The following is a 14,268-nucleotide window of genomic DNA, read 5'->3' as shown; positions in this document are numbered from 1 at the left end:
AAACACAATCAAGTCAGACATTCATATATGTGTCATAAATCTATTTAACTAGTGCCTCTGTCTTTAAGGCTAAAGGATACTTCCACTCCACCAGGCTGATGCAGGCCCTGCGGATCGGGTTGTTGAGTGTGAGGCAGAACAAAGCTCTTGGTGGCCGGCTGTTGGTAGATCCTCCTTGTTTTTTGCTTTTGGCATACTGCTGCCTCTTCCTCTGTGCCAGTGACCCTACAGGAGCTGGTCCAGTGGTGCAAACTGAAGGCTGTAAACATGTGTCCTGCTTTGCAGTATCGCCTTGTGCTTGGCGAGCAGCACTAATGGCGGCGTGCCAAGCGAGGACCGGGCTGACACCGGGGGCAGTGCCATCAGCAACCTGAATGCCACTACTGGCCCCAAGGAGGCCATGACAGGAGCCAACTGGCTTCCCAGTGCTGGCAGGAGCCTGGAGTTGGTCTGGTGGATGGAGCTGGTGCAGATGGGTGTGGCTTTCTGAGCAGAGGGCCGAGGCGTCAGTGGAGGGAGTGGTCCTTCTATTGCTGGCATTCTGAGCCCCTGCAGGGAGAAGAGTGGGATACAAGATCATTACTATTTTAAAGATGGAAGCGTGAAAATAAACAAAACAGTGCTGAAGCATATTGATGGATTCACCCAGCAGCTATTCAACTATTTAAACCCACAGACCCATGGCTCCAGGTGTGTTTTCAGCACAGTGTACAAGACAGTCATGTAGTGTGTGACAGTTGCCAGGTGTCATCATAGCTAATACTTAAAAAGAAGTCAGATGAGGTTGTATGAAGTCTACAGGGAAGAAGTCATGGTGGATGAACAGGTGAAGAACGGGAGGTTTGGATTTGACTCCTTCCATCACTTAGGCTTAGCTGACTTATGGTCTTAATTTATTTCTTTTTAATCATATTCGGCTTTTAGTCAATTTTTAGACTGTTTTTTTTTTTTTTTTTTAAATGAGGGGAACATGTTAGAAATAAGATGGTCAGTGCTCTCCTCTGTTGAAGACACTGTTAATCCCACTGCAAAGTGATACTTTCATTGTTAATTAATTTACTGTTGATTATCTTTATTTTGCTATGTGTTCATATATATATATATATATATATATATATATAAATATATATATATATATATATATATACATATATATATACATATATCCATTTATAAATATAAAGGAGAAGAAGCTGGTTTGAATGGATGATTGTGGAAGAGTGACAGACAAAGGGTCAGGACAGTCCACGTGAATGAGAGCAACAGCGGGTAATTAAAATCAATACAGAGCTGGAGTGAAAAAGTCAGTGTCCTTGACACAGTCACTTTGGTTCACAGTAACTACATCAGGGAAAACTGTCACAGCTATAACCAACATGTAATCCGACAAAAGCAGCTCTCACACTGAGATGACCACAACAAATCACTTATTCATCACAGATTGTACTCAAATACTAAAGCGTCACTGATTGAAAATGACTGGCGTCAACAAATATGACTGAAGAACATGTTTTAAGACGAATGGCTGATATTATCCCTGCAGTTCTGTTGGATGAATGTCGCACATGTGTCACACGACGTTTAATAACACGCACAGCTGACTCTCTGCTGCTAAATGTATTACTTTAATCAAATCAGTGATTCTTTGGACTATGTTTACACTGTGGACGATAAAATAAAACAAAACAACAACTATTTCATTGAAAAGTTCTTTTAGCGCCTCTCCGTTCATCCTGGAGGGCGCACGATCCATTCTCGTGATCCCAAATGACGACGTGACTAAAATGTTTATGTATCTAATATAAACTATAATAAATATAAAGGCAAATGAACTGGCATTTTCTTTTGGAGAAATAGATGATCTGATCACTGCTTTCATACATCCATGATTAAAATCAGTCAACATTCAATTTCGTCACTACAATAACTTGGAAAACATCTCATAAGACTTTGTAAACAATAAGAAATAATTATATATAATATAAGAGGTGGACATCTAGAGTATAAAACAGGGAGCGCGCTCTCTCACACTCACACACGTCTCCCTCGCATCTCTCCAACTCTCCTCCTGCGCTCCGCGCACAGATTTTACCTTCAGACTGTTCATCTGCTTCTTGCATCCTCGAATCCACATTGAAAAGAGCCGCTTTACATCCAATTCGTCGGTAAAAAATGAAAACATCCAGAGATGTCGTCGCGCGAAGCCCGAACCGACCCTTCAACCTGAATTATAAAATGTTTTCACAGCGCGAACCCTGACAGGAGCGCCAAACATTTTCGCCACATCCGGGTGTCTGTGTGTCTGTCTGCCTTCTGCAGATTCACGGGGGAACCGAGAGGACGCACTGACACCAGCAGTCAATCCACTGCTGTCACTACTCAGTCCCGCTGATGATGGACTCAAACAAGTTGCACCAATCACACATGGTATAATGCAGTGGCGGTTCTAGGTTGAATGACACCCTGGAGGAGACTCCTCTCGAGCGCCCCCCGGAAAAAAAACAGGGTTAAGATAACTGTGAAGTTTTATAATAAAACCTCACAAAACATCTAAAATATATATGCTAAATGTAAAAAATTTAACAAGATCTGTGGGGCAGAAAATAAAAATATATTTTCAATAAAAAAAATTATATAGAGAAAAATATTTCTCGATTGCACAGATCCTTCATCAGAACAATGGAAAACGCACTATTTAAGAAGACCTGAAACTACTGATTTAGAGCTTTAGCTACTCAGGTAAATGTTTAACTGCAACCAGCCGAGTCGCCTCCTGGTGGTTCAAATATTCTTATTTTAGAAATTAGGATTAGGGACAGCCTTATATCATTATACATGGAATACAATGAAATTGCATGTGCTGCCCATTTGTGCCTTTAAGAACATAATGTTCTCTTGACTGCAACAGTTCACATTCACAACATAATAAAAATGTATTGGACACAACAACACTTACTAAAACAGAACATGCATAAAAAAACAAGATGGGATGAAACATAAACAGTGATACTGGAGATAATGCACATACGTAGAATACGTAGTAAGTAATAATGTCATTAACAGCATGGAGTAATGATAGCAGCATGCATCATTTCAGTGTTATTATGACCCAGGGGAAAATGTCTTGTTGTATCACCATGCCATGATACAGTACGAGTATGTGAGTCCACTCTCTGTTGTGGAACGATAAAAGTTTACCAGCAGCTCCTGTTCTACCAGTTTAGCTTCAAACTGAGCAGAGGAGATCAAGACAAGAAACAACAGCTATGTTGGTGAATCTCACACTGATGATTAAGTATTTTCAATTAATGTACCTATGAAAAAGAAATTTTAATGTTTTTATTTAGCCTTTTTAAGGCTACTAAAATCAGCTATTTTTTTAAAAGCCCCCCAGATCACTTCATCCTAGTGCCAGGCCTGAGCTGCAGGTAACAAGAAAACCATATTATAATACTGGGGGAAATTACAGGCAGTGAAGCAGCAGTGAGTCATATTTTAGTAATTAAATCTAACTGCTTAAATTGTATCAACAGTGTTTGCATTAGGAAGCATGTAACAGTGATACAAACATGCACAAAAATGTTACTGTAATCTGCATGCAACTCCCAGAGTTTGGTTTAAGGAAGGGCACCGTTGAGCCCCGAATTTAATCATTTTTGAAACAACGAGACAATGTAGCCAGTAGCCATACTGTTAATACTAGCAACAAGCAGGACATAGCATCTATTTTTAGTTCAATTCTACAGTCATGAGAAAACTCACAATGCAAAACAAAACTAAATCCAGCTGGTGAAACTTTCTCCTGTCAGGAAAAATTCTTGACGGGATGATCGCCATTGTGACCTCATCCAATCTCAGCGGTTAAACACCTAAAGAGACTGAGGTCTGTGAACTTACCCCTCAGGGGTCTTCCCCTAATGATGAATGGCATTCTGTCACCTGGCTCCTCTCTGGGGCCTCATCATTGCGCCGTTTTCTCTCCTCATACCGCAAGATGATGAGTTGTTAGAGCTGTGCTGTAAGGTTACCAGTGATAGGATTACCTGTGCCTGTATGGAGGATAACAGCTTCACAGTCGTGTGTAATCCTCAGATTATAATCCCAATGTTCCCTCAACAGAGGTAGGTGAAGCAAGGAGGCAGCTTTAGCTCAACTGGGCCAAATACCTATCTATGTTTTCCCCAGAATTTCATATATAATTAATTTAAATTAGGGCCATCCGTCGATTAAAAAAAATTAACGAATTAATTGCACAATGTATCTATCTATCTATCTGCAAGTGTGATCACACCTGTTTGGTGCAACTGGTTCCTGAATCTTTAGGTACGCTCATTAGTTTGTGGGGTTTTATCCTTTTCATTTCTCTTCTCGTTTGGCACCAGTCACCTTTGTTTCTTCCCCCACATTTTGAAAATCTTACAAAAGCACATTATTCTGTGTTTTGCATTTTACATTTTAATTGATTGTCCTTTTAATAATGATTGTTGTGTGTCTATGTTTTTTTTGTTGGGGGGGGTGTTAAGAGGAAAGTATCTGTGTTTCCTTTGGGCAAATCTAGTTAATTTAATTTCAATACATTCAATACAATACATTTTATATAATTTATTTTGAACACGAGTAAGCTATTATTTTTTACAAAATCACTGCCCAGAGTTGTTGAAGTTGACTGAACCAACACAACCTACTTTTTCCATCAAGTATTGTTTTACTTAGGGAGAAGCTGAGAGGAGGAGAACAATTGGAGCGATTTATTTTCGAAAGCATTTTGCCTAAGATAAATTCACAAGACCTATCTTAATTTCAAACATTTAATTTATACAAGCTATAACAATCGCAAACTCTCACAAACTGCACCAAAACTGGGAACGATCGATGCCACACTTCAGTACCCACATATGTTTGAAGTGAACAATAATAATTTCCGGGAACAGCGGAAGTTTCAAGTGTCTGCAGAAACCTGACCGTGCGGGAGCAACAATCACATCCAAGATGGAGACCGTAAATGCTGGACATATGATGAGCTTAGCAGCCCTACAGAGACAGGACCCGTATATAAACAATCTACTCGATGTCACTGGTCAAGTGGCTCTCTACAACTTTAACTCCAAAGCGAACGAATGGGTAGGTTTGTCAAAAGACCCAGAACATTGTTGTGCATTCACTCCACATGCTAATGCTAGCTCTTCGACAAAACAAATGTTGTTAACAGAGAATATGTTAACAACATTTGGCAAATTGAAGCATAACTAAAATATGTCCTCAATTATGCAGTTTTCTATACTAGTTTGATTTTCTTACTCTATTTGACACTTTAGCCCGAAGTTGTGGCGTTAACACAAGTTAGCTGGCAATGCTATCAGTCATCTTCCGAAGCTATTATTTAGCACGGTTTCCGGTTGACGGTTGTTGTTTTGACGCATTGTAATTGTGCAACTTTTCATTTCAGGAGAAGACCGACATCGAGGGCACATTGTTTGTGTATTCCAGGCAAGTGATCAATATATATTTATACGTATGTATGTATGTATGTATGTATGTATGTATGTATGTGTATGTATATATATATAGTGTGGCAAGAGAACGTGGAAATGTTGCTCTTAAGTTTCGTTTACTATTATCTACTTGACGTCATTTGACGTTGGTTGCGCACATGTGTAGGCCGCACGCATAGTAAACAGTAATCGTTACGCACTCCTCATAAACATTATTTTGCTGTCATTTGTTTGTACTTTCATACAATCTTATGCTCACATTGAAATGTCAATTGATCATACTTTTGAATTTATTAAAACAAGCTGATATATTAGTATGAAGTATGATCAAAATAGTGGTGTTATGTTTGTATCTGGCAGAGTTTTGTTATACAGTGATTGATTGTCGTTTTTTTTATTATTATTTTAGGTCTGCCTCCCCTCGTCATGGCTTCACCATCATGAACCGATTGAGCACAGAGAACCTGGTGGAGCCTATCAACAAAGACCTGGAGTTCCAACTACAGGATCCCTTTCTGCTCTACAGGAATGGCAACTGTGAGTATTTGTAGAATATAAGCACACAAATACTGCATTTTATTCATATATCAAACCTACATATGAATAGGTGTGGGCTAAAATTACATTTACTGAAGAGACTACTGTATTATTCACTGTCTGTGATGAGATTAGTATTAGTATTTTACGGAGTCATGTCCCACCATATTTAAGGGGACCTGCAGGTGAGCCTCAGTCTAAATGTGTATCAAAACCTTGTTGAAAGGTCATATGAAATACAGTTCAACATTTCAGAAATCTTACTAAGTGTTGTTTATTGCCCTCTCTCCAATAGTCCTTGTGTTTCCTGCTCAGATGCTATTTTATCACTCAATATTTTGTCACAGAAATTTGAACATTATGAAAGTTAAACAGCTGTGTTGGTGATATTTACTATCACACACATTAAGTGAAAAAGAGTAAGAAAGGTACCTCTGAAAATGCCAAACAGACACCTCCTCAGCGTTCTCTGGAACATCTCCTTTCCCTTTTGCTTGAAGTCATCTTCATGTCTTGGAGTTTCATTAAGCAAGAAAACTTCTTCTGAGGGGACTTTTCGACTCATGACCTCACATAAGCCTACCGGACTGCAACAGTTTCAGCTGGCTTTGACCACTGCGGCTGATGTTGGTTAACATTGGGGCAAAAGCAGACAAAATGACCAACAGATTAAATAAAAAAGTTACTATTTTGCATCTGTATTTTAATAATAAAATGGTACTTTTGTTGATGACTCTATCTATGCGGGTGCTGATGCGTCATTAAACTTGTAACCCTAACCCATAGAAGGAAAAATAAATCCCTCAGATCTTAAGAAAGTAACTGACAGCACTGCCACCAAGATAATCTATCATAAGTCTGAACAGCACTTTCATCAAGGCAACAAATAAGGAATTTGATTGTTTTCCCATTTGTTTGCTTATCAGAAAAAATAACATGGCCAGAGTCAATGTCAGAGTGGACTGTTCCCCCTTTGGACTTGTTTTGCCCATCAGCTTGGCTGGTATAGATGACATGATGGAGTTTCCTTTTTTTACTCAGACCAGAGAAGCATCTCCAATATTTTTACTTGAGGCCAAGTGCTGCTGGTAGCATTTTCATTCTTCAGAGAAGTTTTAACAGACGGGTTGTAGAAAGTGGATACAGGTGTTAAGGAAAAACATTGGTTGACAATGATCCTCAGCTTGCGTTGATGATGCTTTCAACCCCTTGCAGCTGACAGTCACCTCAGAAAGACTGGTCAGAGTAAATTCTTGCTGGGATTGTTGTCTCCTGGGTTTTATTCCACTGGTTGGGTTTTGCTGCGTGTGTAGGTCTCGCACCAAAGAGTCAATAATACAACTTATTGGTTGTGGATCCTCTGGTTCTTCTCCGGCAATAATTGGTCAGACATACCTCTATGCTTGTTTGCTGTCCATGTTTCTGTAAAAAAAAAGAAGAAATAGCTCATTGAAGATGGATTCTTCAGGAAGATGATGATAACTAAGCTCTTCTTGCTGCAAGTCTTTCTGAGCACTGGTGTACTCACTGAGGCTGACAAGTGTACTTAAAGTCAGGGAATACTGTTTAGAGAAACCAGTGTACTTACACAAACACACACACCTGTTTACACCTCTCCATATTCCCCTTAGTAGCAGTAGATGCTGCAGGGAGGCAAACATGCAGGTTGTTAGGTTACCATAGCCTCTAGGGGGACCTTGAATACGCCACTGTTTCATCACACACACAAATGACACACGAGCAATGCAATATGAATGCATATAACAAGTATAACTGCTGACATACAGTTTTTAGTTTGGTCTTACAATTTATTTTGTGCAACAATGGGTCTGTTTCTTTTGGGTTATGTTGAACTTGGTATTCAATGTGTGATTGTTTAGTCATTAGCAGTCTCTCGCTTTGATACATTGACATTTACATTAACATGACTGTTAAGAGATCAGGCTTAAATCATTCAGTTTCCTCTGTGGTACATGTATTTTAGTATTAGTATTCCAGCGTTTGTTTACTGTTCTTTTGGTAGTTTAAATAATTTTAGGTAATGTTGAATTAGATTTTTTATTTATTTTTAAAAAGGTGCCTCATTAAATTTTAAAGAGTCTTTATTTTTTTCACTTTTAACAGCCACTGTATGATTTTTTTCATATCACACAGAAATGTTCACTTGGACCAATTAAAAATTTGTTGTCAAGGTTTCTAGGCCCTGTGTATTTTCTGGCCTCACAGAAGCAATATCACCAGAGGGGAATCTATTCAGAACTGGCAACATTGATGATTTGGAGTCAAAGATGAACAGATTAGATAAAACATTATCCTACCCATAACTAAACCAAAGTTTTGATTGCATAAATGTTACAGAGCTCCATGTCAGCAGGCAACACCCACTGTTTGTTTTTTCTCTCTTATATCTGTGTCTACAATTTATCAATGCTTTTAATATTTGGGTTAATGTTGATTTGGTCAACTCAACGACTCTTTGCTAGCTAATAGGCATGGAAATGGTAGGTAGAAATGTGCCCAAACTTATGTAGAGATATAAGTCCAGGCAATCATTCCACCACTGAATACTGTGAATACAATGTGTTATTACAAAGTATTTGTTTTTTCTTGCAGTGGGTATCTACAGTATTTGGTTCTATGACAAGAGCGACTGTCAACGTATTGCTCAGCTGATGGTCAAGTAAGTAGCCAAACAGGTCAATTGTGTGTCTGTAGATGGATGGATGTCTGTTTTGATAATTGATTTTTCAGCTTCAATATTTTGTGGTTCCTTTGCTCCATATAACAAAGAAATGATTAAAACCAATAAATTTTTTTTGATATTTTGACAGATGAATTGATTATGAAACAAATTAGTATTTGCAGCCCTAGTTTGATGAGAGAGGGAAATACTTCACTCGTATATACTTCACTTAATATTAATTAAGTAGTATTTGAATACAAATTTTGACACCGCAGGTCACTTGTAGGTGTTCAGACAATGTGTGAAGCTTTCACTCTCCCCCAGGATTGTAAAGCAAGAAGCAGACCATGCCCAGAGAGATTCACCTGAGAGGGCAGAGCTGGGGACGACCAATGGCATTGCAGAGCCACGACCCATTGACATCCTGGAACTACTCAGTAAAGCCAAGGAAGAATACCAGAGAGTGAGGAAGCAAAGTCGTGTGCTGATATAAATATGTTTGGCCTACTTGTTATTTTTATATTAGCATTATTAGTTATTTATCTATAAAATATTTTTTACAGATAATGCATTATTGAATCTGATGAGTATTTGTTTGTTCTATTTATATACCTCCAATCACTGACAGAAACGGATTCATGGATAAATAAAATAACATATGGATTACAAAAGATGCATGCATATCAGAGATTACAGTTATACTAAATATGGCAATATTTTAGGTTTTGATGGCATTGAAAATGCCACTGATTTTGTCTATCTCTCCATGTGTGTGCAGACTCAAACATGTGAAACAGATGGTTCTACAGGGTCACATGTGAAAGCAGCTATGAGTGATACAGAAAGAGCACACAGCACACCACAACTAGAAAAGGTACAGACGTTACAAATGCTTGTTGCTTTCTTTCCCTTGTACAGACACTGTTGAGAACAAAAAGAGAGTGCTAATTTTTATTCTAGATGTCACTATTACTACCAAACTATTGTTTGGTTGCAGAAAGCTGATCATTTTGGACATGTTACAAACCACTAAATACACTGATTCATCTCATGTCACTGCTCCTGGCTCACAGATATGTTCTTTTTACCCACCAGAGCTCTCACACAGTGGTGAAGCAGATCACAGTCGAGGAGCTATTTGGCTCATCTCTCCCTAAAGATCCCTCTCTACCTGCCATGCCCGCACAGAACACCACCAGCGCTTCCAGCGACTTCTCCGCTGCCTTCACTCAGAACCAGTCTTATACCACTTCAGCTCATCAAAACTCCATCTCCAACCAGCAACACCAAGTCCCCGGCCTGCTCCCAGCTCCTTATGCACTGCATCCCAGCCCTGTTTTCCAGTCGGTTATCCCAATGTCAGACCCCCAGCCTCGGTGCTCAGTTTCACCTTTCATGGTACCTCCGCCCGGCTCGGAGCCTCGTGCTGCTCCCCCTGGTCCTGCAGCACCAGCAGTACCGTCTGGAGCTTATTTGGGGCAGGAAATACTCAACACACTCAAACCAGCAGTGTCATCTGTGAATTCAGACATTCACAAACCAATCCTTGCACCCAATTTCCTGCCAAGCACTCTGGTCCCTCCCCACAGCTTCCAGGAGCCCATGGGAAAACCTCTTCCCCAGCAAAGCAAAGAGGTGGATGTTTTCTCTCCGCCTCAAAACCTGATCAAGCCAATGTCTGTGAGTTGGCAGGTTTTTTTGTTTTTTTTGCTATTTGCTACTATTTGAGTGGATGGTTGTTTGTCTCTATATGTGGCCTTGCAATGGACTGGACACAGCACCCCCCACAACCCTCATGTGGAGCTTAAAGTGGTAGAAGATGGATGGATGGATGTTTGCTGAGCTTACCTGCAGACAATCTCTCACATTTGCTTTTATACCAAATCAGAAAAAGTGGTAATCCTGCATGTTCTTTTGTCTCTTGTTCCTTCTCAGGCTGTCCCCATGAGTCCAGGCCTAGCTGTTCCAGGACCTGAATTGTCCGTGCTTCTCTCTCCCAGCGCCTTTCAGCAGTCAAGTAGTAAGAAAACAACAACAGCAGCAGCAGCATCGGTGGTCCTTTCAACTCCACCTGAGCCCTCCACTACTGTTGTAGGAGGTGTAGAGCCTCCGCCAGCCCCATGCAGCAAAACACAGCTACAGGAGACACTGATCCACCTCATAAAGGTAAAGCATGAAAAAGTCTAATTCTGGCATTTAGTTGCTAAGTTAAAGTGCTCACTGTTGTATCACCATGACAATTGTTTTAAGCAGTATATCTTGTCAAAAACAATATAACTCAACAACCACAGTTGTTTAAGGGAATTCAATTTTGTACGACATCTACAGTCTAGATGGGAAAGTCATTGAACAAGCGAGAATTGTTTTGTAGCTCGATTATAACTAAACAATCTCGTCAGTCAGGGTGACGATCAAAAGCTTGCTGTTACACACAGATTCCCTTTGAGAAGTAGCTGTGGTTGAGAGTGTTATGAGTAAAATGCTCTTGGTTGTTCATCAGTCGATTATGGTCAGTTTAATTTAGACGATACACACATTTACACTATATGAATGTTGTTGCTATTGCAACTCAGCCAGTTTGAATTCCAGTTGTTCATTCGTTCTCCTGCTTGCTTTCTCTCTGTCTAGAATGACCCAGACTTCCTCAGTGCCATTCATGATGCTTACCTGCAAACTCTGTCCAAGGACTTGGGCAGCATGAAGCTATAGTCCGACTTCAACCGTCACCACTGTTACTTTTAGCGCTGCTGCCCCTTTACGACCTGTGAGACGACCAGAAGTTAATGAGAGTTAAAGAAGTGCAGTGAAAAGGTTTTTGACTCTGCGACTCTTCACCATCAGTCTGTTATTACAGCAAGAACTTCGCTCTTCACTTCTCTGTTTCTCACTCAGACCTTGTTTTTTGGGTTTTACCTGAACACTGACTTTTTTTGGCTACTCGCGTCAACTTGGATCACTTTTTTGTCCGGGCTGAGCCAGAGCTGCTGTGGAAGTGAGGAATGAAATAAAACTCCCCACTGTGGCCTTGAGTTTTTTATTTTTATCTTATTTTGAAAACGTGATGAACATATAGCCACATACTGGTAAATTTCAGCCGTTGCTGGTTTAAGAGGGGACCACAGTGGAGCTTCAGTGACCTCACTTATAATGAATTTGCTGATCACTACCACAGACACTGCTTTTCTCACTCAAGTCCACCTTCACACCATATTCTCGCAGTGCGAGCGTATAATATATACACCTAAGCTCTGACTACATATTGAGACAAAGACTTCTCTGTTGGAACCTCACAATTGCTTTTGAGAGTCCTTGCAGACAAACTGACTTTAAAAAGAACTTCTTCGTCACTGACTGAACTTTTTACTGTGTTTTTTTTTTCTCCGCAGAGATACTGTTCAGCCGTTAAGATTTTCTGTGGCTTTTTTGGCATTGTCGCTTTTTTTTTCTTTCAGCCTTTGTTGAGAGAAGATGAAGACCTACCATACAGTATGTGTTTGGAGCAGCACTTGCAGCCTATTCTTCTCTGCTTTTTATTTGTTTTATTACAACTTTACAGACGGTAAAGACATTAAGACACACAAATGAACGCACACACTAATACATTTTCCGTTCCTACATAGCTCCCTATCCTTCCTCTTCCTTCAGAGGTTTTCCTGTCATTTGTGTCGTTCATCTCGTTTCCACCTAGTTACATGGCAAAGACCAAGGGTCTTTCTGCATGGAGTTTCCATGTTCTCTCCGCGTGCGTGTGGGTTTTCTCTGGGTTCTCCAATTTCTTCCCACAGTCCAAAAACATGCAGAGGTTAATTGGACACTAAATTGACAGTAGGTGTGAATGCAAGAGTGAATGGTTGTTCACCTTTGTATGTTGGCCCTGCGATGGACTGGTGACCTGTCCAGGGTGTACTCCCTGCCTTTCACCCTGTGTCCGCTGTGATTGGCTCCAGTGACCCTGGAACCTAATGTGGAGGATAAAGTGGTAGACGGTGAATGATTGAATGTCTTTTCCAGCTGAATTTGAGTACTTGATGTTGTTGGGGAAGAATGTGCAATAGACCACTATCGCAATGTCTTAAAGGACACCAGCATTTGGGGATATTTTAGGATTGAATGTGTCACTAAGTTTAGCTAAACATTTAAGTTCTGCAATTTGAGTATCACAAAATTAAATTTGGGGCGGCTGGGGTGCTTTTTATAGCTTCAGTCAGTTTCACACCAGGTTGAATTTATACCAGTAATCCAAACTAATGATGAATAACATACGCTACCTCCACTCCAACTTGTGTTTATTTTTACGAGCCACAATTTGGTCACAAAGACTTAAATAAAAAATAATTTGTGGTGATATGGCTTTTTTTTTTTTTTTTTTTTAATTGCAGTAAAATGCTACTGCAGCACAAACCCATAATCTCTGCAAACCACAGCTGGAGCAGGAGGAAGCACACCTGTCTCCTCCTCATGAGCAACTCTGAGAGCTGTTTGAGTAAAGAAAGCTGATCTACTTAACAACTGCTTTCAAAAGCTTTAAATGATTAAGTTTATTTTTGATGTGTTGTAGTTAACAAGTTAAACACTTTTACAGAAGCTCATGAAATAGTTCAGTTATATTAGGTCCCATCAGCAGGTGGCCATTTAAATTTAAACCCTAGCTAACCAGACCATGCAGTATTCCAGATGTGATTCATTTTTATTATGGTTTTGGTTCAATTGTTTGTCTCATTTGCATTTAGAAACATCTGTATTAGGTGGTGTGAATTTCCGCATTAAGTTTCATCTCGATTGCAACACCTCCCTGTTGTGTTTGATCCTGCTATTGGAATGTATTTGGTGTTCAGTTGCAGTTTTTATGTGCCACTCTTTGTTTTTCTTAATTTCAGATCAGAGCCATGTTTTCAACGCAAACTGTCTGAGTCATTGTTTGTTGAGTTTTAAATTTACAAATGTATAAAGAATGTGTCCACAAGCACAGAGTAAATCAGATCGTTTGTCTTTGACCTGTTGTGATTTTCATTTCAGAGGTAACTTTGCCAACACTTCTGGCATGTGTTGGTTGAATAAACGCACATCGGAAGAAAAATCAAAATGTACATATTGTTTTTATGACAGTCAAATGTTTAACATTTTAAGGTTATTTTACATGTTATCATTTATCTTATTTGGCCAGAGGTATACGTATGTTTGGGAGAAGTGTCTGCAAATTACATCAATTTCTGAATATTGTTGTCACTGTGCTTGATTTGGTTTATGATAATTATTTTGTGATATTAAAGTTTTGAAAATAGAGTTGCCTTCCTTTGTTTTGTTTGTTGTGTTATGGGTTTTCTTCTCCTTGGTTGATTTATTTCAGGACAGGAGACTGTTGTAGTTTCTCTGTTTGACCACCAGATGTTACTAGCTGCTCACTGTTGAAGCCCACAGTATGTGTTCTCTTGTCAGCATTAAACAGTTATCAGTCAGTACCAGGCCCACACAAGTGGGCATTCTAAGACAAAGTGACTACATAAATGTCCTCATAAGATAGTGTGAAGATGTGTCATGTCCCCTCTTCATTCTCTG

The 14,268-nt window shown here is 39.6% G+C and overlaps 2 protein-coding genes across 30 annotated transcripts in view; one reads left to right on the top strand and one right to left on the bottom strand.

The window, feature by feature from the left end:
• Positions 1 to 7,464, bottom strand: part of cacna1db (calcium channel, voltage-dependent, L type, alpha 1D subunit, b) — a 74,478-nt gene extending 67,014 nt beyond the window's left edge. For 19 of the 29 annotated variants that reach the window (XM_058643077.1, XM_058643084.1, XM_058643082.1 and 16 more), the window contains exons 1-2: positions 6,462 to 7,463; positions 81 to 549 (exon numbers count right to left, since the gene is read on the bottom strand). In XM_058643077.1, coding sequence (XP_058499060.1) covers positions 81 to 549; positions 6,462 to 6,594 — 602 coding nt within the window. In that variant the 5' untranslated portion in view covers positions 6,595 to 7,463. Of the gene's footprint in view, positions 1 to 80; positions 550 to 2,092; positions 2,414 to 3,897; positions 4,052 to 6,461 lie in introns of those variants that run through there. The other 10 variants (XM_058643069.1, XM_058643071.1, XM_058643075.1 and 7 more) reach the window with 3 other exon arrangements.
• dcp1a (decapping mRNA 1A) lies at positions 4,949 to 13,995 on the top strand. Its single transcript, XM_058643103.1, has 9 exons — positions 4,949 to 5,121; positions 5,447 to 5,487; positions 5,902 to 6,029; positions 8,643 to 8,709; positions 9,037 to 9,175; positions 9,491 to 9,586; positions 9,808 to 10,392; positions 10,648 to 10,878; positions 11,341 to 13,995. Exons 1-9 carry the CDS (start codon positions 4,990 to 4,992, stop codon positions 11,419 to 11,421), a joined length of 1,500 nt encoding a protein of 499 aa, XP_058499086.1. The 5' UTR covers positions 4,949 to 4,989; the 3' UTR covers positions 11,422 to 13,995.
• The last annotated feature ends 273 nt before the right edge of the window (positions 13,996 to 14,268 follow it).

This window comes from Solea solea, chromosome 11 (genome assembly GCF_958295425.1).
Source record: "Solea solea chromosome 11, fSolSol10.1, whole genome shotgun sequence".
In the NCBI taxonomy this organism is placed as follows: Eukaryota; Metazoa; Chordata; class Actinopteri; order Pleuronectiformes; family Soleidae; genus Solea; species Solea solea.
Note: the sequence above shows the minus strand (reverse complement) of the source record. Positions and strands in the feature narration are given on the sequence as shown.

Bases quoted from the DNA above. Each gene is read 5' to 3' on its own strand.
- dcp1a (XM_058643103.1), top strand. From the start codon at position 4,990: ATGGAGACCGTAAATGCTGGACATATGATGAGCTTAGCAGCCCTACAG. The intron at 6,030-8,642 runs GTGAGTATTTGT...TTTTTCTTGCAG, and splicing joins GCTCTACAGGAATGGCAACT to TGGGTATCTACAGTATTTGG. The intron at 10,393-10,647 runs GTGAGTTGGCAG...GTTCCTTCTCAG, and splicing joins ACCTGATCAAGCCAATGTCT to GCTGTCCCCATGAGTCCAGG.